Here is a 25,719-nt window from a genome sequence, read left to right as displayed (position 1 = left end):
ACCGGGGACAGGGGACCTTGCGACTCTGGCGACTCTGGCGTGAAGCTGGCCCCGCTCGGTAACGCTGGAGTCCGGGGCCGGGAACGGAGCTGCCTCCCCGCTCTCGCAGAGCCTCAGGCCCCTAGTCCCGCCCGCCGCTCTCGCGAACTACTAGAGGCTCCTGACGCGGGACAAACTTCTGGCTGAGGCTCAGCTCCTTGCCGGGGCAGCCACAAACCGGTAGTTGAGTCTGGGGTCAGGAAGGGGACGGGTGGAAAGCCATCTCGCCGTTCCTCTAAGCTCCGGTGACGCCGCATCTGCGGCGGCGACAGTAGCGGCGGCAGCCCCTAGCCGAGCTCCCTCCCAGAGGCGCCGCAGCCGCCCAGCTCAGGGACGCGAGCCGGCGGGGCTGGACGCTCACGCCCTCTAGCGGACCGCGGTGGCACCTGGCGGCCGTGACGTGGGCTCTCCCTTCAGCCGGCCTGCGGGGCACCGCCAGTCAGTCCGGGAGCAAGAGCCCCGCGCGGAGCCGGCGCGGGCTCGGCCACTGGCGCGCCGCCTCCCGGGGGCTGGGCTCCGGGCTGCCGGTGGACAGGCAGCGGGCAGGACGCACGGCTCGAGCCCCCGAGCAGGGGAAGGAGAGAGGTGGCGGGCGCAGCCGCCGGAATAGAGGGAGGATTTTGGCTCCGCCGACGCGCCCTCTGTTCCCTCGCAGCAGCGCCAGACGCCGACTGGGGTCAGCGGCCGGGGAAGAGGACCCACAACCCTCTCCCCTCGCCTCGGGAGCCTTTGGAGTTCGGACTTCTGCAACTGTTCGCACTTTGGAGTACTGGTTCTGTTTTTGGCTGTTTCCCCTTCTCTTCTAGCTGCCTTGAACTCAAAGCTCCCGTCCGCCGTCCGCCTTCGCGCGCCCACCCACCGCCTCCGGGGAGCGGCCCGGCACGCACTCTGCAGCATGAGGAGGCTTGGGACTTGCCTGGTGACTTTGGTCGGACTTTTACTAACTGCAGCAGGGGAAGCGTTTTCAGGTAAGCGGGGCCACTTTTGCCGTCGCCTGGGGTACGCGGGCTGGAGCGGGAGCCCGGGACGCCGGCAACTTCCCGGGTGGAGAGTCTAAGGCGGGCCGCCGGTCCGGAGAGGGGGCGCGGCGGGCCGGGCACCGCGCCTGCCTGTTTGCCGGCGATGGGTGACCGGCCGGTGGGGAAGGTGGGCACCTAGAACTCGAGCTGGCGCTGCGGACCAGGCTTGAGCACCAACCTTGGAGCCAAGGCCCCCATCTTGGCCCCCGCTCCTCCGCGGCCTGGGCTCCTGCTCGGGGCGGACGGCCACCACTCCGAGTCCCCGGCCGGTTCCAAGAGGAACAGCAGAAAACTTTGCCTGAAGTTCGGAGCTGCAGCCGCCCGGCCGCCTGGCGTGGGCGCTGCGTGGTCCTTCGGACCCGGAGCCGTGGCCGGGAGGGTTCGCCGGTGCTCAGCTGTGGCCGCGGCAATCGCCCCGATCCGGCAGCAGCTCCAGCGACTGCGACGGTCGCTCTGCACCCTGCCCTTCCTGCCCGCCGCCCCTGGCCGGTCGCCGGTGACCGGGGCTCATCCCGGCGGTCGCGTGGCAGCTCCAGAAAGCCAACACGGGCGTTTCTTGTTGGTCTCAGCTGGAGGACGCGGCTGCCCGGGAGGGAGTAGCCTGGACCCCAGGCCTCGCGCCGCGGTGGCCTTGCGCCCGCGAAACATCCTCGACCCCCAGCGGAGCGCCTCTGGCTAGTGGCAACTTTCTTAGCCCAGCCGCGCCGCCCCGGGGGTCCCAGGTGGGCAGAAAAGGGGCTGGCAATGAGTGCGAGTATGCGTGTGTGTGTGTGTGTGTGTGTCTAGAAGCCTGTGTGCCAGCTTGCGCGCGAGGGGCGTTCCGAGCCCGGAGGAACCCCTGGCTGAACAGACCTGTGGAGGGGAGTCCGGGGTCAGGAGAGGGGTCTATCCGCGGATCCCCGCTTGTATTTACAGGAATCATCTCTATGTCGCTGTTAGTACCTGGAGCATTTTCGTGGATAAACAACAAACGCTTGCACATTTGCACACTTTTTTTTTCTCATGTGTATTAGTTTCATTAAGGGCCAGATACAGTGGTGGCACTGGGCTTCTTGTTTTTCTTTCAGTATAAAGCCCGCTTTTTAACCTTAAACTTGGGTTGTAAAGTAGGTGCCCATTCTGGAGGAATGAGTAAGTTGGATATTTTTTTTTCCTTCCTTCCTTCCTTCCTTCCCTCCTTCCTTCCTTCCTTCCTTCCTTCCTTCCTTCCTTCCTTCCTTCCTTCCTTCCTTCCTTCCTTCCTTCCTTCAAGTTTTCACTGGCAGTAAACGCATATTTTAAACATTGAAGGCATTTGGCTCTTAGGCCTGTGGAGACACACATTTTTACTTCTTGGAGTCCAAGGGTCATACAGGCACGAAAGGATGTCTCCCGTGTTGCTGAGCTGCAGATCCCTTGAACAGTTGGCGGCAGAGATGAAGTTGAGCCTGTAATTAGTTGGCTGATTGGCTCAGCGGTGTGAAACCCAAACTATCAATTTCAGTAGAGAAATACCCTTTTCCTAACTTTAATATTTTCTTAACTGTCTGGTAATTGCACCTGTTCTAGAGGATTTAACAAAAGGATGCACTTCTGTATGATAAAAAATTGATGGAGATTTTGGCCTGTGTTCTTTCTTATTTGTGAAATATGGAGTAGACTGCCAGTTTTAGAGCTTTATCACTCAACTAGTATTAGAAGGTAAGTGTGAGGACTTTAGAACTATAATTCCCTGCCCGGGATTTGTTTGAAGTTAGGCTGTGTCAAATAGCATTTGGATGGATTTTTAAGTTGTGAGCAGGAGGGTAGAAACAAATATTTATATAGGCTATTTACATAATTAGTCCCTCGTCATTAAGAAGTATTTTAGCCTGGGTAGTACTGATCTGTGTCTTTGTTAAGGCTGATTTGAACTATCAGTCAAACCAAAAGAGACCTTTTACTAAAATTGATGGAGGGAATATATCACTGTTTCAACTACCACACCATTACTTGAAGTGTGCTTCCTTTTTATTTGTAAAGCCAGAGTTATCTTAGTATATTTGTGGACAAGAGGGAAATGAAATACAGTATGTGAGAGATTGCTCAGAAATGTTGAAATTTAAAAAATTTGAAGTTGGCAAATTTTGTGTGTGCAAGGATCAGCTATGTTGCAGCCCACCTTCCCCAGCCCCCTTCTCTATTTTGCATTTTAGGTAGTACAGGTATGAGACAATGGTTTGGAAAAGTCAGATTTTTTGGTATGTTGAGATATGAGCAACACTGATACATTTTTTAATGATTCTTTTGGAAACTGTATTAATTGGCTACTTTTCACCTGACACAGGAATCAGTTTTAAAGATAGAGAAGGTAGATTGTAAGCTTCTTGAGGGCAAAATCAATTTTTTCCCTCTTGGTTCTCCATGAAACACTTAGCATAGAGCTTTAGACCTATCAGGCATTCATTATTTGTTGAATAAATTACTAATGTGAATCCTGATCATTTGCAACCATTTAAAATGTATGTGAATTACTGACACAAAAGGGAGAGAAGTGATTTTAGAAATTAGAATTGGCTTGCATTTTTCCTTCATTTAAAATGAACTTTTTTCAGGGGTCCTCTTTAGGCCCCCCAGTGGACTAAACCAGGAGGTTTTATGTAATCAGTGGAGGGATTTTTATGTAGCCAAGATTTATACACAAGGTACTTGGCTATTCCTCTTCTGCAGTGCTCCTCACTCTGATATCCTTTTTTGGAATGGGTTTGGAATTTATATGATTGTTAATTAATCATTTCTGGAAATGCACTACATGTAATCTGAATGACAGACATCAGAAATAGAGTGCTTTACTTATTGTGAGAAAAAAGAGAAAAGAATTAGATTTTTTTGTCCATGACAACTTTATTTACTGTAATTACTCCATTAAAAAATACTATCCATTTTATAATATTTAATTTGTTAGGCAAAAAACATAGGTTAAATATCATAATATTTGTTTGGCAAAATACTGAAGACTTTCTGTCTTCTAGGCTTTTAATGATCATTAAAAATAATTTTTTTTGAAAAAATTTATACAAGTAAGCTGTGAAGAAGAAAGTTAAATCATTTTACTTTTGCTTGAAATTTTTTTCCATAGTGAGAAGCCAAACAGCTGTCATGTAATTTCTCTTTGACTCAGTTTCTCAAAAAGCCAAAGTGTAATACATACTAAACAACAAAGTATTTAGTTTTACATTGTAATGGGACTGATGTGTAAGTTCTGTCAAGCAAGCTTTTGATCTGCATAAACAGAAATGCAAACAGATCAGGCCATTGTTTCACTACAGTATTTGGAATAGGTTAAACCTTAACCCTGTGAATTTAGGATTCTTATTGAGAAATTCATTTTTCAAAATACTCTTTTAAGGACAAATGTGAGGAAAGAGTCAAATTTAGTTAGTACTGTTGTATCAATGTTTAATTTCTTAGTTTTGGTCAAATGTACACATTTGGGGAAGGCAGGTGAAGAATGTACTTGAAATCCTTGTATGGCTTTTTGCTACTTTTTTTTAAGTCTAAAATTATTTCAAGAGACAACAATTTAAAGTATTTAGATTTACAAAGAGCAGGGCTAGATTAGTTTAGCAGTTTGACTTTTTCTTTTTTGGGTGACTAGAGTCATGACAGTTTACATTTTTACGGTGCTTTACTAGACTGATAATTGATATGATGAAAATGCTTCAAATTGAAATCAGTGAGCATGAAAGAAATACGTAAGAAATTACTAAACATTTTTAGTGTTATGTGAATGTAAAGAAATATTGCTTGAGTGCAATAAATTTCTCTGATCTGGAAAATTAAAGGATTTAGTCTCTTATGTTGTCAAAGGGTTATTTTACAGGTTTTCAGAAGAGAAGTTACATATAGTTATGTGTGGATAAGTGAACATATATAAAGCTAGGTTGGAATAATTCTAAATGAACGCAGTGAACAAGTAATTTGTATTATGTGTTCAGATTATATAAATCCCATATGATTCAAGCATAATCTTTAGTTTGGGGAAAAGTAAGTTTTAATATGTATTTCTGTGACAGTTCTATAAAGGCTGATGACTTTATTTAATTTTTTCATAGTTCCATAACAATTGTAATACGTTCTAGAAATCAGTAAACTGTATATACCCATTTAACTCCACCTCTGTGGAGTTAAGTATAGTTTCCCTTCAGCTTTTGTTTTAGATTCTATTAAGCATTATAGAGTGAGTGTTACTATAGATGTATCTTAAGACATAGTTTTTGGTTAGAGGGTCAGGAGTTTGAATAAGTAGTTACATCTTTTTCAACAGTATAACATTTTTCCTAAGGGTGGTATCCATTTTGCTTTTAAGTTTAATTCTAAGATTCTTGTCTTTGAAATCCAACTTTCCCACAAATGTCCGTATAGTTTCCTATCTTTGTGTGCTTATTATCTTTATAAATCAATATATTAATAAGTTTATTTTATAAATTAACAGAAAGTTTAATTATTAAAGTTTTTCAAAGTAACTAATGAAAAATTTTAGAAAGATACAAAATAATAGAAACTTCCTACCATAGGAATAGTTAGCTTCTTGGGTTCCTAAGACACTGCCGTGGTTTTCAGTTTAGTCATCAGAAAGCCTGAGTGTACACTGCAGCTCCAAAAAAACTAGAGAGAGGAAAATAAGTAAGGTTGGTGTTGGGTGGGGAGTAGGAAAGGCTTAGTCATCAACCTTGGTAGTCTGCAGTTTCCCCCCACCCTCACCACCATTGGTGGGGCGGCTGGCAAGGCCAGGGCATAATTAAGGGTGGTACTGTTTGAGAAAAAAATAAAAGGAAACAGGCATGAGAAGGAAACAGATGTGTGCTCAGGTGTAAGCAACTGGAGATCCTGGCAGGGAAGAGTCACTGCCCTTACACTCTCTTTAAGGGTGGAACATATGGAAAGTGAAGGGAGGGTAATCAAGAGTGACAAAATGTGCAGGTAGATCAAGTGTACATCCTATACCTGGGCAGCTTCCGTGACCTTGGGGAGGCCTGTGGGTGTTGAGCCTGGGAAGACAGCAACCTGTGTTTAAACCTATGCTTCTCAAAACTTAGTGTGCCCAAGATCACCTGGAGTGGTCCTTCCCAACATTGATTTTTATAGTGAGGCCATGGTGATTCTGAAGTGGAAGGGCCCTGGAGTAGCCCACTGCATCTCCAGGTGATCCTGGTTTGTGGCCACATTTTGAGAAACGTTGTTCTAAAAGAGTAGTTCTTTAAGTGTTGTCCTTGGACCAGCAGCATCAGCATCTGGGAACTTGTTAAACATGCAGACTCGGGGCTAGGCCCAGACCTACTGCATCAGAAACTCTGGGCGGCTGGCAGCAGTCTGTTGGAACAAGCCCTCCAGGGGATTCTGCTACTTGCTGAAGTGTGACAACTACTGTTCTAAAAGCGCTGAGATCCTCATTCTGCCTTTTTAGCCTTTCTTGACAAGAGCTGAAAGAGAGCTGGGGGTGAAAATATAATATACATTCATGGACTTATTAGCGTCTTGATTAACACTGCCAAAATTATAAACAGATTGATGTGATTGTTAGGTGAAGCTGCCAGCGTGACATTTCAAATAATAGTCTGATCTGGGGAAGATATTGGATCCAGCCAGTTGTAAAAAAAGTTTTCTATAATTTTACTTACCACAATATAGAGTTTTAATTAAATTTTGCAGTGATGATTAGCCATTGGAAACTTTTGTGTGTTGATATCATATATAGAAGATATTTGTTTGCTTGTTATAAATAAGCACAGAGCTCTGTGTGCCTTAAAATAATTAAAATAATGCCATTAATTCAAGTAAATATTTATTGAACCCTTACTGTATGTAGGCCCATTTTTGGTGGGGGAGCAGCATTAGGATGGCAGTGAGCTAAGGCAAGTTAAGGAAGATAGACTTACCATACAAGTCATCGATCTATTAAAAGTTTCAAAATCTCCTGAAATGGGGAGAAACAAGGACTTCCTTAGTAGAGGACTGGGCATTAATGTAATAGACTTCAGAATTCTATTGTGGAAATGTGAAACTTTGCCTTTGGAAATGAACTCAACTTTCAAATGGAAAATGAAAGGTTTTCATTATACATCTCTTTAAAGTACTGACAGTGTATAACCTAAAGTTGAGCCTTGTTTTCCTGTTATCCACAAAAGACAATCATTGCATCTCTGTCATGTAGCATCCAGGCAAATAAGAATGATTGTGATGTCATTTAACAGATTTATCTCGAAAATGTTGTCACCAGACTTTGAGACAATCAGTCGCAGAGTGCTTTTCACATGGCAGCCTAGCCTCCTCCTGTCTGCTCCTGCTGCTGCGATCCACAGCTGATCACTAGGTGTAGCTGCATCCCTAACCCCACCTGCCTGAGTCAGAATGCCCAGCCTTCCTGGTAGCAGGCTTTCTGGACTCACAGCTGAAGGAAGGCACGCTATTTAATGGATCTTCATCTTCCTGTATGTGTATCTCTGACTCTTTATTGTGGAATTAAATTCTTTAGTGGAAGTTGTAGTTCCACTGTAATAGTTTAGTTTGTTGTTGCTTAAACACCTCCCCTAAGACAACTTTAGACTCATCTGTGATGAAATTCTCATTTTTTTGCTTTAAGATATGTTGCTGCTATACTATATATAGCAGTGAAATTAAAAGTAGTAGTGTATATCTGCCAACTATGTGAGACTTCATGTTAACCTTTGGGGCCTTCTTCATCAGACCTTTCAGTAGTAGACCAGAAAAGATAGGAGTGAATGGCCATGTGTAGGTGCATAGCATTCATATGAAGTAGCTTGTATACTGTGCTTACAGCTGCAAGAGATTACTGTTATAACACTGTAGGTATATACACACACACACACCCCTACAGTGTATATATGAGACTGATATATGTATAATATTTTTTATCTGACTGATCTATATAATATATATACCTACAGTATATATGACTAATATGTATATCAGTCACATATGTGATATATAATATATAGTATATATTATAATCTATATATATGTATATAATATCAGGAAGTCATTAAAATTTGCATGGAAATCTGATTCAGTAAGTTTGACTCTTTACAACTCAGAAGACTAAAGAGTCATTAAAAACTTTTTATATGAAACACAAGTGCTGGGCTCTGGGCTGAAAGCAAGGAGAAAATGGAGGGTGGAGGATATGCTAGAAGAAGGCTGTGGCACTTCCCTTAAGAACTGGGGTGAATGGGAAAGGCCAAAGATCAATGATTACAGGGTGTACAAGAGAGAGTGAATGAGCGTTAAGAGTTGTCAGAGTCTTGTTAAAATGGGTAAGATTTTAGAATCTCCCTTACAGGAAAAGGCCACTGTTTAACAGAATGATTTATTTCAAAACACAGCAGCCTAAGCAGAAAGCAAAGCATTTACTTTTTATGAGCTGCAAAACCTAAAAGCTTACAGAGCATCACTTTGTTTTCAGATGGGTGACTATTCGTTTTAATCTCTCATTCCTATTCAGTATGCAGAAAGCAGATTTATTGCATACAATGAAAAGAATATGTTTTAGTTTGGGTTACTGAGGGTCCATTACTTCTCCCCTGCTTCCTGAGATAAAATCAGAACAGGTTTGAACATGGGCTTTTGACAGCTGCTGAAAGGGAACTCACTGGACCACACCAGTTTTGCAGTCCAGTTTTGATGGATCCTATCTCAATCTCTCTTCTTGGTTGGGATAGTTTGAGGTACTTTAAATCCTATCATAACTACATGACAGGAATTGAAATTGACTTACTGCTTTCTCTCTAGATACAAAATTATAAAGCAGCCTCAAGCATTCCTTTTAAAATAAATGCTGATAATGTATAAATGAAGTCACTGGGCAATGCTTAGCATGTAATAATCACTTAGTAATATTTGTTGAATGAATGAATGAATGAATGAATGAAGTTCCCGTAGGGAAGAAAAAAATATCAAACTACTTATGTTTATGGCTGTTTCTTTCTTCCTTTTCTTTTTATTGAGTTTGACTTTTCAAAGTGTTTGTAATCTTAACAATAGGCTAAAGTGGTGGGTTTTGTGCTTGGTATCCTTAGCAATTTATAACTGTAGAGATTCAGTTGCTAAATTTAAGGGAAAAGTGTAATCTTTTATTAATTAAATATGTAAGAGTAAACCTATAATCTTATCATATATAATAAAAATTTATAATTCAGTTATTGCCAGAAAGTAGAATTTTGATATTATACTGATCACCAAAAGAGAAATTTATTATGTGGTGGATTTATCATGACTCTGGGGAGAATTTGATTTAGTCACTGATATATTAAAAGAACCATGGTTTGCTAGTAAGAAGTTGCTGTGACAGAGAATAATAGAATTATCTCTGCAATTTTTATATCTGATATAGAATGAAGTTAATTATACCTACACAGAGCTCAGACTTCTTCCTGTTAACATTGGCTTGTCTGGAGTACCGTAGGCATCCTGTTCCTTTTTTATCCAGTGAGGTATACTTGCAGGTGGTGGAACTTAATAAAAAGAGGCTACTTTGACAACAATCGCAAGAACTGTGGTCTTCACTTCCTTCACTTTTGAAATGTGGACCACTGAATGTGGTGTAAATCTTCACAATTGTTACCTACTGGCGTCATGTCATGTGTGTATGTTATTGGGGTTCTTGCTCTATTTTCTGTTTGTTACCATGTTCATTCTATTTGTGGTTTGTGTGTGGCTTTTCACAAAGCCCCTCCCATTCTTTCCAGGGCTGCTCAGTGGGCTGGGAGCCACTGTGGGCAGCTTGTTGACAGTCCTGAGTTACTGACTCTTGGAAGGTTTGGAGCCAAGTCCTGCCTGGTCACAGAGGGACTTGGGCAAGTGGAGGGTGTTAAGGCCCTGGTGTCAGCTGTGGGGTCCCTGGGGTGTGGAAAGAAGGTCAGAGTTCCCTGCCATCCTTACTTTCACCTCCTGGTGCAGATCAGGTATTCCGGATTTTGAATTCTGTTTTTACCACTGACCAAGTGGCCTTGGATGTATTACTTAAAATTTTTGAGCCTCAGTTTTCTTTTCTGGAAACACACCTTGTTGTTTCCTAGTAAAGACTGAACAAGAGAACCAGTGCCGTGATGTTAGGAGGCCTCTTGAGATGACAGAGTTATGTTAGCTCAGTGGTGAGGAAAAGAGGGGATTGGTCTGTTCTGACATCATCCCTGTCCATTGTAGGTTTAACCACATGAGTCTGTTGTTTGTGTAAGTCAGAAGGGGTTGAATTTTGGCAATTTCATATGACTTAAACTAAGAGATCCCCTTCCTTGGTCTAAGGCTTTGATAATTAATTGTAACTGCAGGTTTTATAGGTGATGTGTGTGTAGATGCGGTTATATACACACATCTGTCATTAATATATGGCCAATATTATGTTTTAAGAGCAAAATAACTGAAAATAATGAAATGATCATCTCAGACTTGACACCATGGAAAACCAACACTGGTCAGTCCATGGAAAGCATTGTGGGGCACCTGCATTGGAGTCACCTGAGGCTCTTGTTAAAAATGCATATTCCTGGCCCCATAGACCTACTGAGTCAAAAATTTCTGGAGCCAGGTGACAGAAACTGGTAAAGAAACACCTCAGATGGGTCTGATGCTCATTAAAGTTGAAAGACTACTGAAATTAGCAATGACTCAAACCCTGCCTTTGGAGAATTTTTTACATCTTCTCTGACTATTGTTAAGAAAGCATCTGGGGATCATTACATGAAATTTTACATATCAAGATGTAATTTAGTGAAGAGTATTTCTTTTATGAAGCAGAGGCTTTCTGGTGTCAGAAGAGAAAATGAATTATGAAACAAGGTACTTTATAAGAACTTATCTGCTGCATACCCATCTTTAACTTGGTAGCCTTTAGTAAGTATGATATCAGTCTGGAGTTTTTAGTATATTATAGTGAAAGAATAGAGATATTTTAGAATAATAATAACACGGATGATTTTAGATCTTTTATTAACACTTATCTGAAGACATACTTGTTGATTAGAGAGAGAGAAAGGGAGGGAGAGAAAGAGGGAGAGAAACATGGATGTGAGAGAGAAACATTGATTGGTCACCTCTTGTATGCATCCCAACCAAGGACTGAATCCGCAGCATAGGTGTGTGCCCTGACCTGGGATCAAACCTACAACCTTTTGGTTTACAGGATGATGCTCCAAACAACTGAGCTAGTTGTTTGATCTTAGATCTTTGAATTTGTAGATATGAGGTGCATGTCGAGATGTCTCATTCAAAGAAGATTATGAGACAAGATGATATTAGGAAGATTATTTTCCATCACTTATTCCTTTATCTCATGTTTGCTGAAACATATGGGCACTGTAGCATTATTGTCCTTAGGGACCCTACAAGCACGGGCCAGAAACTTGGCATTTTGATTGTAGTAATGCTTCAGATACTCACAAACCTAAAAATGGGTATACCAGTCTGTTAAAGCACTTGAAATTTCTACTAGCTCATCATTTTGACCAGAAAGAAAGGTACTTGTTGAAATGTCATTTCTGGGAGAGGTGGCTTATTAAGTCATCTTAAATATGACATCCTCAAGTAGCTGTCACCTCAGTAAGTTGACATCCTTAGATGTCAGATTTCTCATTCGTGATATGAAGACATTTAATTCAAAGATCTATGAGGTTCCTCCAATCATTTAAAAAGCGTGATGCTTGTCATCTACTATATCTTAGCTCAAATTGGTTTGTCAGATATCATGGTGTAAGAGAATGGGGCCTGGATCAGTGGGTCATTTTTGATAGATGAGGACAGGAGAAATGTCTAGAACACCGGGTCAGATCTGAAAGCATGCCTGATACAGCATGCATTTACTTGTTAAGAGGTAGTGGGTGTTGAAGGGATGTCTGAAGCATTTTAGATGCTTCTCACACTTGGCATCGGCTGCCTCTGCACAAAGGAAGGTGTTCACAAAGGAAACTTTTTCTATGTACTTGAGGATGTAGTTGCCATTCACAGGTGCCACCAAAGGCTCTGCAGCAACTAGACTGTTTAGGCTGTGATTTTCTACTGTAATATTGGCAATATAGATAAAAGCCTTATTTCAGGAACTTAGAATTGATAGTTGCAATAGTTGATAGTAAGTGAAAATCTTATGTTGAGCACTAATTATGTGCTGGGTACAATGCTGAGAGGATGTGATATTCTCAAACTTATTGCTGCCCAGAAGCTTATAAAAGCATGCCTGAGAGAATCGATGGAAGCTTTGGGAGGCAAAGCTGTCTCCCTTCCTAACAAAGGCAGGTCCTCTGAGCATGGGGTGTGCACATTGTGTTATGTCTGCCTTCCCCATACATGCAGATGCACAGTGCCTTTTACTGATGCCTTCCACCTGTGTTGAGGTGCACCCTATGCGAAAGTATTTCAAATAGAGTGTTGTATCTGTTGGAAAGATACTGCGGTGTGTTATATTATACAATACTGAATCTTTATAGTGACCTTCTGAGAAGAAGATTTCCTTCTGGGTCTTAGTTCTAGGAAAAGGTATGATTCTCTTGTGCAGTTAGTTTCTTCTTGTGGACAAAGTGAATTGTATAACCCGTTAAATTTTCCTCTTTATGTTAGCTGTTAGAAAGCCATATTCAAATGTGTGTTCTGAATAGAACAGAACAACTCAAAGCCTGTTTTCATGAAAACAGGAAAGTTGTTGGCTCTTGTAAGTAACAGAAAAGGCTATGGGTGGGCATGACTGTCCCAGGGACTCAACTCGGTCATCAGGGTTCTCAGTCTTCCTCTCTAAGCATCTTTCCCTCTGTCTGATGTTTGGAAGTACCTATAGGCTGAATCCTCCAGCTCCAAGACCAGTGGAAAGAGAGATTCTTTCCTTCAACAGTACAAATCACTCCTACTGTTGGGCTCACTGCATCAGTTCACACCACCTGCTTTTACTTTAACCTCACCCTCTGCTTGGCCCAATCACTGTGGGATGGGGGTGTGGTCAGCACACCTAACCATATGGAGTAAGCGTGAGGAAATGAACATTCTGCACAGACGAACGGGTCCTGTTACCAGCTGAAGAGAGTGGATGCTGGCTGGACAAAAACCACAAGACACCCAGAACGACAATCTGTGAAGTAGGACCTCCCTTCTGGTTCCTTTTCCTGGCTTGATTCTGAGTCTCCTCTTGACTTTTCTCACCTCATTCTAATTTGTTTACTTTATATTATCATTATCAGCATATTAAGGTTTTTCAGAAGTGGATGGTGGTAACAGAAAATAAATTAGTTTCCAATCTTACCAGTGTCCTAAAGGTAACTTTTGAGTGTGTGCATTCTGTTTACTTTCTAGTGGCACCATGGAATGTAGTCACAGGAGTAGAAAGAGAGTTTAGAGGCTATTATAGTTTTGTTCAGTTGTTCTCAAGTTATTTTTTAAAGCCATAAAACCTTTTGGTTAAGCAAAATTTTATATAGGTAAGAAAGCATAAATATCTTTTGGTTAAACAAAGTTTTTGTGGGCAGATTTAAAAATTGACACTCCAAATTGGGGAACAATGTATAATGGTTAGCTATCGCTATGAAACAGACCTCACAGAACTTGGTGGGTTAAAACAACACCACTTACTATTTTAATGTCCCATGGGTGGTCTGTGATTTTAAGCTGAGCTTGGTGTACTTTATGTATAAGTCTCTGTGCAGCTGATCTTGGCTAGGCTCTTTTGATATTTTGGGGTTTACTGGCTATAGGTTGGTCTAGGATGGCCTCTCCTGAGACAGCCGGGCTCTCCTCCATGTGGTCCTTCATTATCTAGCAGGTAGAGTTTCCAGAGAGAGGGCGGAGTGCACCAAGGTTTCTTGGCTTACACATGGGAAAGGCACATTGTTAGTTCCACTTTATTCTTCTGGTCAAAGCCAGTCAGAAGGCCAGCCTACAATCAGGGTGGGGAAGTAGACCTCACTCCTTTCTATGTGGGGCTGCAGGGTCACATTGTAAATGATACAAGGAGAGGTGGGGAATTGGGTCCCATACAGGGGTCGGTCAGAACCCAGTGCCTGTGCTCTGAGATGCCTCTGCTTTATAGAACACAGTTGAAAAGTCACTGGCAGCATGAAAAAAAGGAATTTAGGGTTGAAAGAACTGCATTCAGGGGTCCACCCTGCCACTTACTGTCATCTGAGAGGGAAGTTGTTTAACTTCAGTGAACTCAGTTCCTAATCTGTAAATAGGGTCATTCAGTGATATTCTGATTCATGGGTTTGCTTTAGAGGTCACACAGATAACTGAAAATTAATCAATCTATCAGTAAATTTTATAAGCTCATGTGTCTCTATGTATATTCTGAAGTTGGTTGCAGCCTGACTTAACTGAGTTTTTCTCCTATCGGTGTCACTTATCAGCTGTGAAAGTCACATGGCCTCTCTGAGGCCAGTTTCTTCATCTGTGAAAAGGGGATGATGTTCAGCTCCTTGGATATCCAATGGAAAACACAGTGCCTGGTCTGTGATAGCTGCAGTCACTGTTAGAGCCCTTTGACTTTGACCATGGAATAACCTGGAGTGTTGCCTTGTATGTTTTATGTCTTCAAACTCCATAGGGTGTGGTTCCCCAGTCCCAGGTTTTCTTCCATTTGTAATCTTATTGACACACTTACGTCAATTTCCTCTGGTTTCCGAGGAGCAAGGGAAGAGGAAATATAGCCATGTACGTGTTGGGTCCTTTACCTATTATTTACTACCAAAGCAATTTTGTAACATGAAAATGGTGGCACTGTCATTTTATGCTTTATGGAACTGAGGCCCCAATACAGTTTTGGATGTCACACAGATAGTGGGTACAACTCTTTATGAACCCCAAAGTGCTCCTTTCCTCCAGCATCTCTTGGGACCAAAGCTTGTGTTCTTGTCCCTGCTTGTTGGGTGCAAAGCACATGTAATAACTTTCAAGTATGCTTCAGTATTTGGTACAGTTTCTCATTTTGATGTTAAAAATATTGTCAATTTGGTGAATCCCAGCAGTGCAATGTAAGTACTGCTATTTCACAGTCCTTTGAAATAGTAAATTAAAAGGAAAAGTACTTGGCTTCTAAGTACCTTGAATGAAATTAATTGATTAGAGACATTATCCATATTTTTCATGAGCAGAAGAGGGCAGAATATTGTCTTCTGTTTCACTTCAAATCCCCTGGATAGAATTGTTTTTATAATTTCTTGTGCTTAGCATGTGATTGAGGTAAAAAGTGTAAAATCCTTTGTAAATCTCTTATCTGTGGGCCTTAGTGATTTCAGGGGCAAAATGCTACTAAGGTCAGATAATTTAAGACTTGCTTCAGGTGGAAGTAGGCAGGCCTTTGGAGATTGATGTTAATCACCTTTTTTAGAACAAATTGCTTTTTCCTTTGAGGTTGGACAAAGGCAAAGAAAGTATCTAGAACCATATTTGGAGGATTTAAAACAATCCAATGAGTTGGGTCTAACTGTAATCACAATGGAAAAGAACTATTTGGTATATAACAGTTTATAGTACATAGGTTATATATTTCATTACTTAAATCATATCTTTTGCAATGTTATTGGGGAGATTCATCCCAAAATAAACTGTGCATTAAGAAAAATAGAATAAGTGAATATTAAGAGAATATTAGTATCTTTCAGAGTGATTTTTAAAACATGGATTTAGATTCTTTTGCCAAAATAATTTGTGAAATAATGGCCACTTAACAGATGCAAATTTATATATAAGAATTTATTTTGGAAAGACTCTTCTGGTCACTGTCAGCCTGTTCTCTATTTCAGTGACCAGAGGGGAGAGGGGAGAGAATTTCAGAGGAAAAGGGGAAGGGTTTGCAGGAACAAGTATAAAGGACACATGGACAAAAACAAAGGGGGGTGGAAACAGGAGGGAGATGGGGAGGGTTGGGGGGGTGGGCTGGAATGGGAGTAAAAGGCAGAAAATTGTACTTGAACAACAATTAAAATAAAAAAAAATAAACCTCTTGGTGTCAAAAGAAAGAAAGAAAGAAAAGAAAAAAGAAAAGAAAGAAAAGAAAAGACTCCTGAGCAGCTGGAGATAAGACAAGGTGGTTTGCTTGTTGTTAAGGGTGAGAAGGATCCCAGAACTGGACCTCTGGGCTCTGATGTTTGGTTCTGTTCCCATCTTGCACGTCATTTGGGTCACCTCCAAGTTTGACTCAAGTGCCTGAAGAATAAAATAGATGTTATAATACATCGAGTGCCTAAGACAATTATGGGTATCAGATTAAATAATTAGAAAAATTGCTGTCTTAGCTATGAAGTCCTTGCCACATGTGAGCTGTGTTGCTGTCACACACCCTGTCTTGGCATTGTTCTCAGGGTTTCGGTTTGAGCAGGACATTCTGTGGAGCTAACCTGTGCTCCTCGTTCTGCACCTGCTGCGCTCCTCCTAGGCCTGCTTTTAGTGAAAACAACAACCAGCTAGCTACCTGGTGACTCCTCTCTCTTTATAAGTGGGAATTAAGTTGGCGTTTTTTTTCCTCTTTGGATGCTTTCTGAATGCATACTGTTTTTTCTATTCTGAGTCACCCCTTGTTCCCGAGGATTTCTTTCATGCCTCAGTTCCATAGACTAAATTGAACACAGCAGTGAGGGATCCTGAATAATTATAATAGTCAAGTGTTGTTTGCAAGGGATAGTCTTTTCCAAACATAAATAATTATGTAGGACCAGAGTGAAATGAGGCAGAACAGTCTTCCTGCCCTAGGAAGTGGCTGCACCTTCTGTGGGGAAGGACTCCTGGATGAGCTCTGTGTTGAGGCCATGGGGGCCAGGCTGCATTGGCTACTCGGGACATGAGGCTGTCCAACATGAGGGTTTGCTCACAAGAGCTCACAGAAAATCTCGAGGGCCACACAGGTAAGCTGAGGGCTGGCCTTGTAAGAGAGCTTAAAGCTGAGTCTGCAGGAATGAAGATCCCGAGGCAGGGCTCTGCAGGGGTCAGCTCACAGTGGCAGGGTGTAGGGTTGCAGCATGCCAGTGGAAATTAGGAGCTGCCCATGAGGCATGTGGGAAGTACCCAGGTGCCATTCAGAGGGAAGGGAGAGTAGAGACCTCCAAATAATATTTCCTTTGACTGTTCCCCCAACCCCTGCCAAAAATGGAATGCCTCCTAAGCAAGCTAGTTTTTGAAGGTAGTGTCATCTACTTAGAGTGGATTCAGAAGGGAAAAGGCCTGGGAAACTGAAGAGAGGGACAAAGTTAATAGTTTTTTTTTTTTTCATTTAATTGGAAGATCATGTTAGTGACTTGGCTTCTTTCCCTTCTGTGTCCTTGCAGTAGCTGGTTTTTGCTGCTGTATTTAAGTATGACTGTGCCGGAGGGGAATATGGCCAGAAGCTGGAAAAGTATGGAGGATTAGGGAAGATTCAGGAATCAAAATCTTGGCTTTTTTATTCTCATGACTGCTATCATGGTCCTAAACTTTCTCTTTTTCCTTGTATTCTTCCCCTTCCTGCATTTTCATCTTGAGCAGTAAGTGGGTTTTAAAACAAAGCGGTGAACCAAACAGGTATCTATATCCTACTGGACCATCACCATTCCTCTTCCAATGGAATTATCAGTGGACAGGCTATTTGATATTCTGTTTCTCCTCTGAAGGGTGTGGACAGGACAGTGAGTGATGGTCCAAATGGAGAGAAATGCTAAGTGAAGTGTAACCATTGCCATGTTTGTGTTGGACACTGGCTGGTGCTTTATCTGCCTTATTTCTAATCAGCACAGACTATTTAAGGGTCCAAGTATTACAATATAACCAAAGGATGATCACTAATGCTTTTTGGATACTTAAAATGTCTGGGCATTACTCTAAGTGCCTTTTAATATACATTACCTTATTTAATACTGATAACCACCTACATTATTCCTATTTTACACACTTGGAAATAAGCTCCCAGGTTAAGCAAAGTGATGAAGCTCAGGTAAGTTCTAAGGGGAAAGCTGAGATTTGAACTTGACCAGCCTGAATCTGAAGCCACTAACACAGTGTTCCTGTCAGTTCTTTGTCTATATCAGACACAGTTAGACTCATTCTGCACATACCATGGACTTAACCTGCTTCTGTTTCAAGACTCTGGATCTTTGTGTATGTATCCTTTTGACTGGGTAGCTTCCAGTCCAGGAAGGGTTGCACAGATGGTTCAGTTGTAAAGGGCATCGGCCCCTCAGTAATGGGATGAGAGGAGAATGAATGAAGGAGAACACTGAGTCTCAGGACACTTACCGGGCTAGTGTTTTCACATTGCAGGAAGATTTTCAAAATGGAGTCAACAGATGAGTTTACTCGTTCTGGAGACTATGTTGTGACATAACTGTCAGAACTGTTAAGCTAAAGGACAAAACAGTTGAAGATCTAACAAGGGATAGATCTTGCTCTAGTCCAGTGAATTGGTCTTCCTGAGCAAGGAGCTAATGCTGATAAATTCCAGGGTATTTGAGGCATTGACTCTAGATAGTTGTTTTTTATGCTTGTGTATCCAGTTAAATAATTTTTTAAAATTGGACACTTTCTTGCATATTGATATTTACATCCAAAACATTGCAACATATACTTATGTAGTTGAGAAGGAGGAAAAATGTATGCTGTGTGGTAAATGTTACATTTTTAAATAAAACTTTTTTTAAAAAAGGATTATTTATGTTTAGAGAGAGGAGAAGGGCAGGAGAAAGGGAGAGAAACATCGATGTAAGAGAGAAATAAGAACATTGATTGCTTGCCTCTTGCATGACTAGTCATGGACCTGGCCCACAACCCAGGTATGTGTCCTGGCCAGGAACCAAATGAACTGGTGACCTTTTGGTTTGCAGGATGTTGCCCAACCCACTGAGCCACACCAGTCAGGGCTAAAATAAAACTTTTAAAAAATTATTTTAAAAGCATCCATGAGAAACAGAATTCAAATATCAAAGGGATTTGATACCCTTCTTTGTCCATTTAAAATTACATGAAAAAGCTTTTATTCAGTTGAAATTTTGTTTCCTTAATTTTTCTCTTTTGACTGGTTTACATTGTATTTTTCCATAGAATCTCATTACCTCATATTTAAGCTTGCAAGTTTTTTACTGATTGCTTATCAAACTTCTGTGCAATAAAACACGCCTAAATTGAAATTTTAGTTCTGTCTTTATGGGACTAGAAAGCTCTAAGTGCTACATTTTATCTAATTGAATTCTCAGTAAAATTATTAGTGTATCATTGAATCATTATTAAAATTTAATGGGGAAAGTAATTCACAAATGAACTGGACTTTAAAAAATTAGTCCATGATTCTGTGGATAGAAATAACTTACTACTAAACAGGTAAAACTCTAATTCTGTTTTCATTTTCATAAATATGTGATGAGAATCATGTTTATAAAACCAAACAAGAGTAGAGGATTTTTTGTAGCAGTGCAACTTTGAATTGTTTTCAAGTTACATGCCAGGATTTATATCGAGATCTAGCATCAGAAATTCTTTTTAATGGCTCTAAGCTGAGAGTTTGATTAGTTTCATTTTCAGAATTGTTCAAAGCAACAATTGGAAAACATCTAATCTCTAAAGATTTGTCTTCCAGTCATGTACTTTCTCATTTGCTGGGAAATAAACCAAGTAGACCAAGTAAACCAAGCTTCATGAATAACTGTTAATTATACCTGTTATTCTTTAATTTAAAGGCACTTGTTTATCCCAGAAATAAACAGAATGGCTGATAAAATGAAAATAACATTATTTTAACATACTTTAGCCAGTGCATACACTTTATATATATAACATATACACATTTGTTATAATATATACAAAATTTATATGAATTTTATATAAATGTAAATTTGTATATATAAATTCTATATAAATTTATATATATACATACATATACATACATATATATAAGGTTCTGTCAAACCTTAGAGACAGGGATTTAGGCTAATCAGTGAATGAAAAATATTTATCATATGATCTGATTAGCACAGCAGTTCTTATCAAAGCTGTCAGTCAAGTCAGCTACACTTTCTATCAGAAAAGTTCTAACTTAATTTTTAATTTCAAGTAAGTGTTAATTTGTATTTTGAGGAAAAGTTTTTTAACAAGTAAAGAGAAATGATATTATTAAAAGTTTACTCAAGTTTAAAATGACGTAGATTTAATAGAATTAATTATATTTTGTAATGTTATAAAACCATAGCAAATCTATTCTGGTTTTCATTAATTTATAGGAATATAATATAATGGGCATCTAAATTATGAGGATTGTAAAGTGAGAATTACAATGAAAAAGCATAGTGTTTTTCTGATAAATGTCTGTGACTGTGTGTACTGAACTCTGGTGTTTGACTTCTGGGAATAATTTAAAAATCATGGACATACTTTCAGAAATAACTATATCAGTTTCCAAAGATATCAGTATTGAACTTTTCCTATATATTTAATAAAAGAGAGGTATTTATTAATACTCACAATAAACTGACATAGTAAATTGGCATGGCATATTTTTGTTAAGAGGTAGAATACATTAAAGGTTTTATAAGATGAGGATTAACTTTCATTGGGAAAAATTACATCATAAATAAATGTTTGATAAAGTAGATTTTAACTGTCTTACTGTAAAAAATGCACACAGTGAAAATGAAATCTCATATATTTTATTTATGATTTTTTCCTGTATAATTTGAAAAATTGGAAAGCATTGTGATTATATTTTTAAAAATCAGTGTCAGGGACATCTATACTTTTGGTTATTTGAAAGTCCTTTTTTTATAACTAATGTCATTTTTTGATGTGATAGTTATATGCTAAAAATAATACATTTGGATGCATGTAAAAGTAATTTTTTGCATTTAATATTAATGTCATTTTTCAAAATTTTCACCAATTCTTACTCTATGAAATGCATTCTTTATGGTCAAGGGAATGATGATGTATGGTTATTAAATTGCATAATATATCTGATTTTACAACATTCCACAGGGCTAAAATACTCCATGTCTAGAACATTGTTTTACCCTTAAATGACATATGGATATGACAGGGAAAGGTATGAAGCTCTACAGTGAGTGTCTGGTGTTCAATTAATCATTAAAGAAGGCTTTCTTGGGAGCAATAACTCATAGTGTTTCTTTGATGCCATGGGTGTTTTTGTACGTGAGAGTTGTGCCTTCCTTTGTAGGGTGTGAGGTCTGTTGAGAAGGGCAGACAGGAAAGGAGAATGTACCTGATGCACGAATGGAAATTGATGGTCTTTCCCCTTTCAGTCCTGTGTTCCTCTTAATTTTCCTGTAGCTGTAGAAGTCCTCTGTTCTGTGTTTTTGTTCAGATTTTCACACTAACGCCTGAAAATGATGGATCAGGGTCTTGTGGCTGGGGCTCTGTAGCCTTTATCTTTCCAGATAGAGACCTTAATTTGTGTAAAAAAGATTTAATTGTTAGGCCAGTTTCAGGTTCATAGCAAAGTTAATGGTATTTCCCATGTACCCCCTGCCTCCACACTTGCATAGCCTCCCCCATTATATAGTGGTGTGTTTGTTACAATGACTAAACCTACATTGACACATTATCACCCAAAGTCCGAAGTTTAAATGAGAGCACTCTCTCCTTGTTGTAGTGTATGGATTTGGACAAAAGTATAAAGATGTGTCTACCACTATGTGATCATATGGAGTATTTTCATTGTCCTAAAACTCCTCTGTACTCAGCCTGTTCATTTTCCCTCTCCAGTAAGCAGAAGTGGGTAAACTCAGCCCTGCTTGGCGTAGCTCAGTGGATTGAGCGCAGGCTGAGAACCAAAGTGTCGCAGGTTCGATTCCCAGTCAGGGCACATGCCTGGGTTGCAGGCTATGGCCCCCAGCAACTGCACATTGATGTTTCTCTCTCTCTCTCTTTCTCCTTCCCTTCCCTCTCCAAAAATAAATAAAAATAAAATCTTAAAAAAAAAAGAAGTGGGTAAACTCAATTCATTTCTGGTCTTGGCTTACTCTGTGACTTTAGCAAATATTTTCTGTCTCAGCTACCCCTTCAGAAATCAAAGCATGTCATTGTGACTTAAAAATAATTTTGATGTTACAAGTTTAGCTTATGCATCATCATTAATTATGTGAAAACGAAAGAATGGTGTAAATTTCTCATTTGATCTGAAAGAATCTTGCAAAAAAAATAGTTTCTGGATATGCAACTAAATGTTCTGGTTAATTGACAGTGTCCATTTGAATTCTCATCTTCTTCTAGGAAGCAGAACCTTGAGGGAGCAAGAAGCACAGGGAGCGAAAGGGGTGTGTAACATGGGTTCTGCATCACCAAGGCACTTTATAAATTGAAATTTCCTCCTTCAGTTCCTGTAGTATTACTGACATTTTTTTAATGGGAAGTGTGTGGGATATATCACATGGATCAGGAAACAAAGTTAAATGGTTTGTTCAGGCCCTAGAGAAAACCAGAGCTCGAGGTTTCAGGTTTCATATGAATTCTAAAGGGAGGCAGCAAATCTTTTGTAACATACTACTTAGGAAGATGATGAGACCCATTATCCCTTTACTAATATTAAGTCAAATTTCTCTTTTAAATTTCAGAAAATATAACACTAGCATCTAGTAAGAATTTCAGTAATTTTCCTACTTATGATATTTACAATGTGTTTTGAGGGAGACTGAGAAAGATGGCAAGGTGGTGCATTATCCAAGCTCACCCATGGCCAGTGGTTGTTTCCAGAGGGAGAGACCTTCTGAAGCTCAGTTCTGTGAAGGTGAGTGTACACACTGGAGCCTGGAAAGATGATGCATTGGGATGCAGAAAGAGTGGGACTTTATCCAAATATGACAAATTCATGACAAGGAAATAAGAGTGGAAATATACAAAGAATAACCTGGAAGCATATTCACTGAAACATTACTTAGAGTAGTAAAAAATTGGGGAAACCTAAATATTCAACAGTAAAGAGCAGATTATTAAATCATGGTGTTATTCATATAATAGAATGAATGCCATGCAGCCAGTGAGAGTGATGACAAAGAAGAATATTTAAGGATGTGAGATGAGCACAGTCAAGTGATGTGGGACAAAAATTAGTGACAGAATCATGTGTATAGAGCAATGCCAATTTTATTTAATTTAAAATGTTTATTTAAAAAACTGTGGAAATGTATGAAGTGCAAGCCAAAATATTAATAGTGGTTATTTCAGGAAAGTGGATTTATTGATATTTTTTGCTTTCTTTTAACTTTCCTTTGCTTACCAGATTAACATTTATATATCCATCTTATGAGGAAAGTTGTTTCAAATAGTGACTGCATAAGAGCTGACTCCATGAGTATTTAACTCGGTAAAGAGCCGGGATGATTTGGGATGGATTGGAAAAGACCGATGATGATCACCCCCACTTTTAGAAACAACAGTGAAAAGAGGAAAACTGTCAGGTGACGATGCAATTTACTTCCATTTTTCTTTGCTCTGAAATGTGTAAAACACAAAACATAAATGTGGGAGTGAAAATGCTCCACAATGTGGGTTTTTAAACAGATTGTACTCAGAGCCAGTTGTCTTCTAATCCCCATTTGGCTGCTTCTCCTCTGGAATTGTTTCTTTGCTAGAGTGTTAATGGATTGGTTAATTTGTGAGCAGCACTCCTAATTGTATTAAATCTCTACTACCTTATTAAGCATTTGTGCAGAATTAGATCACAGAGTTGGGGGAGCAGTTGCTGGTGGACGGTGGGAGCTGGTGAGGGAGGGTGAATGAGGCTAACAAGTGAGTCTGTGCCCTCATTGAGCCCCTTCTGCCCCACAACAGAAAACAAAACAGACTGAAAACCCTATGGCTGAAAATTCAGAAGTTTTCTAAAGGACATGAAACAGCTTCCTTGCTGTTTTTTTTTTCATATTTAAGCACCATTACAGAGAGAGAGAGAGAGAGAGAGAGAGAGAGAATATGAATGAAAGGTAGTTCGTTCTTTTTATTTAGATCTGTTAGGATTTACTTTTATTTGGGAGAAATGAACAAGAATTAACAGAATCTCAAGTGGTTGATTTTTAATTCTGGTCGCCTGTGTTTATATTTAGATGCCAGATGACAGGATAAGTATTCTGTGCTTAAAGAAAGAGAAACAATTTCAGAAAGTATAACTGAACCATATCTATTTTGAAAACTAAAGATAATAGCCTCAAGTAACTGATATTTAAAAACTGTGGTAGGCAGCTGCTTTCTGTAAGTGAGGGAGATGAATTCAGCCCCTGAGAATGTCCACCCTGCCTTGGAGAAGTGGGGTCAGGGAGAATGGATGGAAGTGTGAACAGTGTGACCTCTGGGTGTTCTGACCATGTGTCTCATTGCTTACGCATAAAAATTTTCAGCAGCCTGTTGCTTGATTTAAAGTTCTTGATTATTTGTATTATGTATTGTAGCATTTTCCAAGTAAGAAATACTGAAGGACCATTGAGGATGAAAACGGAAAACTAGAAGCAGTCAGAATTTTTACTTACTTAATAGTTCCACTATATTTTACTGAGTATTTTTCTTGTTGTCATTGTTTTAAGTGGGATGATACCATAGGTTTTGAAAGTTATCTGGAAAACAGAAAAATAAAGGTTATAATTAACTTTTAAAGTTTTATATAATTGTGCTTGCCAAGTGACACCGACTTGGCAGGTAAAAATAAGGCAGGGAGAACAGTAAGGAGAGGAGTCAGCGATGTTGCCTTCCCAGGTCTCTGGGAGCTCCACCTAGCTCATCATCATGTGTTTTACCTACCGGGCCAGGTCTCCTCTACCAGTCAGGGTCTTCTGCCCCTAGTGCCACAGCATGGCCCTGACACTTATTGCCATAAGCATGGACCAGTCTTTTGGCTTTGTGGGCTGCTGTGTCCCACACCTTTCAGACTTTTCCTGCTCTTGAGCTGGTGGGCTACTGCCCACCTGAAGAGGGGAGCAGACACACAGTTACTGCTCCCAGCTTCCTGTGCTGTCTCAGTGGCATTGGAAGTGGCTTCTTTAGTGGCTCTGCTTTGGAGCTCTTAGTGAATCGGCCTGGCCTTTTTAGTCAGTGGGGTCCCAGAATTGGGGAGTTAAAAGATGGCGTGTGTGTGTTAAAAAAGATGTCATATAGATAAAGAGTTCCAGAGATACATTGCTAGGTTTAATAAATACAAAGGTGATGTGTGCCAGTGTGTGCACTTGGTTGATGGGAAAGGGAATTGAACTGAGAAGATAAAATTGCCCTTTGCTTTGGAGGCCTTCATAGTGGGCTGAAAAAAAGTGGAGGTTCTTTCCATTTTTGTGAGAGGTGGAAGAGGAATAGGGCTTCCATTACAATGTGGATTTGAACATTTTCTAGACGCATCCAGCAGGTTTCTTCCATTCTTTTGACATCCCTTGAAATTTTTTAAGTCCTCTTAATGATGTAAACACATTTCACATTGTGCTCCAGTCACTTAAATATATAGATGCTTTCTGGAATAAAATCTGTGGCAAGGAAAGTGTGCAAACCGACTGCTTAGTTAATAATTGCTGGTGTAGAGCATTCTGTTACTTTGCTTTTTTCCCCTTAATTGGTTGAGTATTAATAAACTCATGGTTTGCTTCAAGGGCACAGCTAGTTTTTAATGGTCTTACTGAAATTTCAGGAAGAAAGCTAAAGAATTAACATAATAAATAATTATTGCTTCCAGGGTTTTTTGTTGTTAAGATAATAAAATGTTAAAAAGCAGGCC

The 25,719-nt window shown here is 40.1% G+C and overlaps 1 protein-coding gene across 3 annotated transcripts in view; it reads left to right on the top strand.

Annotated features, from left to right (window-relative positions):
• Nucleotides 1–238: 238 nt before the first annotated feature.
• Nucleotides 239–25,719, top strand: part of PTPRM (protein tyrosine phosphatase receptor type M) — an 811,120-nt gene continuing 785,639 nt past the window's right edge. For 2 of the 3 annotated variants that reach the window (XM_045849822.1, XM_045849820.1), the window contains exon 1: nt 239–1,007. In XM_045849822.1, coding sequence (XP_045705778.1) covers nt 935–1,007 — 73 coding nt within the window. In that variant the 5' untranslated portion in view covers nt 239–934. The remainder of the gene's footprint in view (nt 1,008–25,719) is intronic. The other variant, XM_045849821.1, reaches the window with a different exon arrangement.

The sequence above is a fragment of the Phyllostomus hastatus genome, unplaced genomic scaffold, assembly GCF_019186645.2.
Source record: "Phyllostomus hastatus isolate PE091 unplaced genomic scaffold, TTU_PhHast_1.1 phas_contig_80, whole genome shotgun sequence".
In the NCBI taxonomy this organism is placed as follows: Eukaryota; Metazoa; Chordata; class Mammalia; order Chiroptera; family Phyllostomidae; genus Phyllostomus; species Phyllostomus hastatus.
This window is presented reverse-complemented; position numbering and strand designations above follow the sequence as displayed.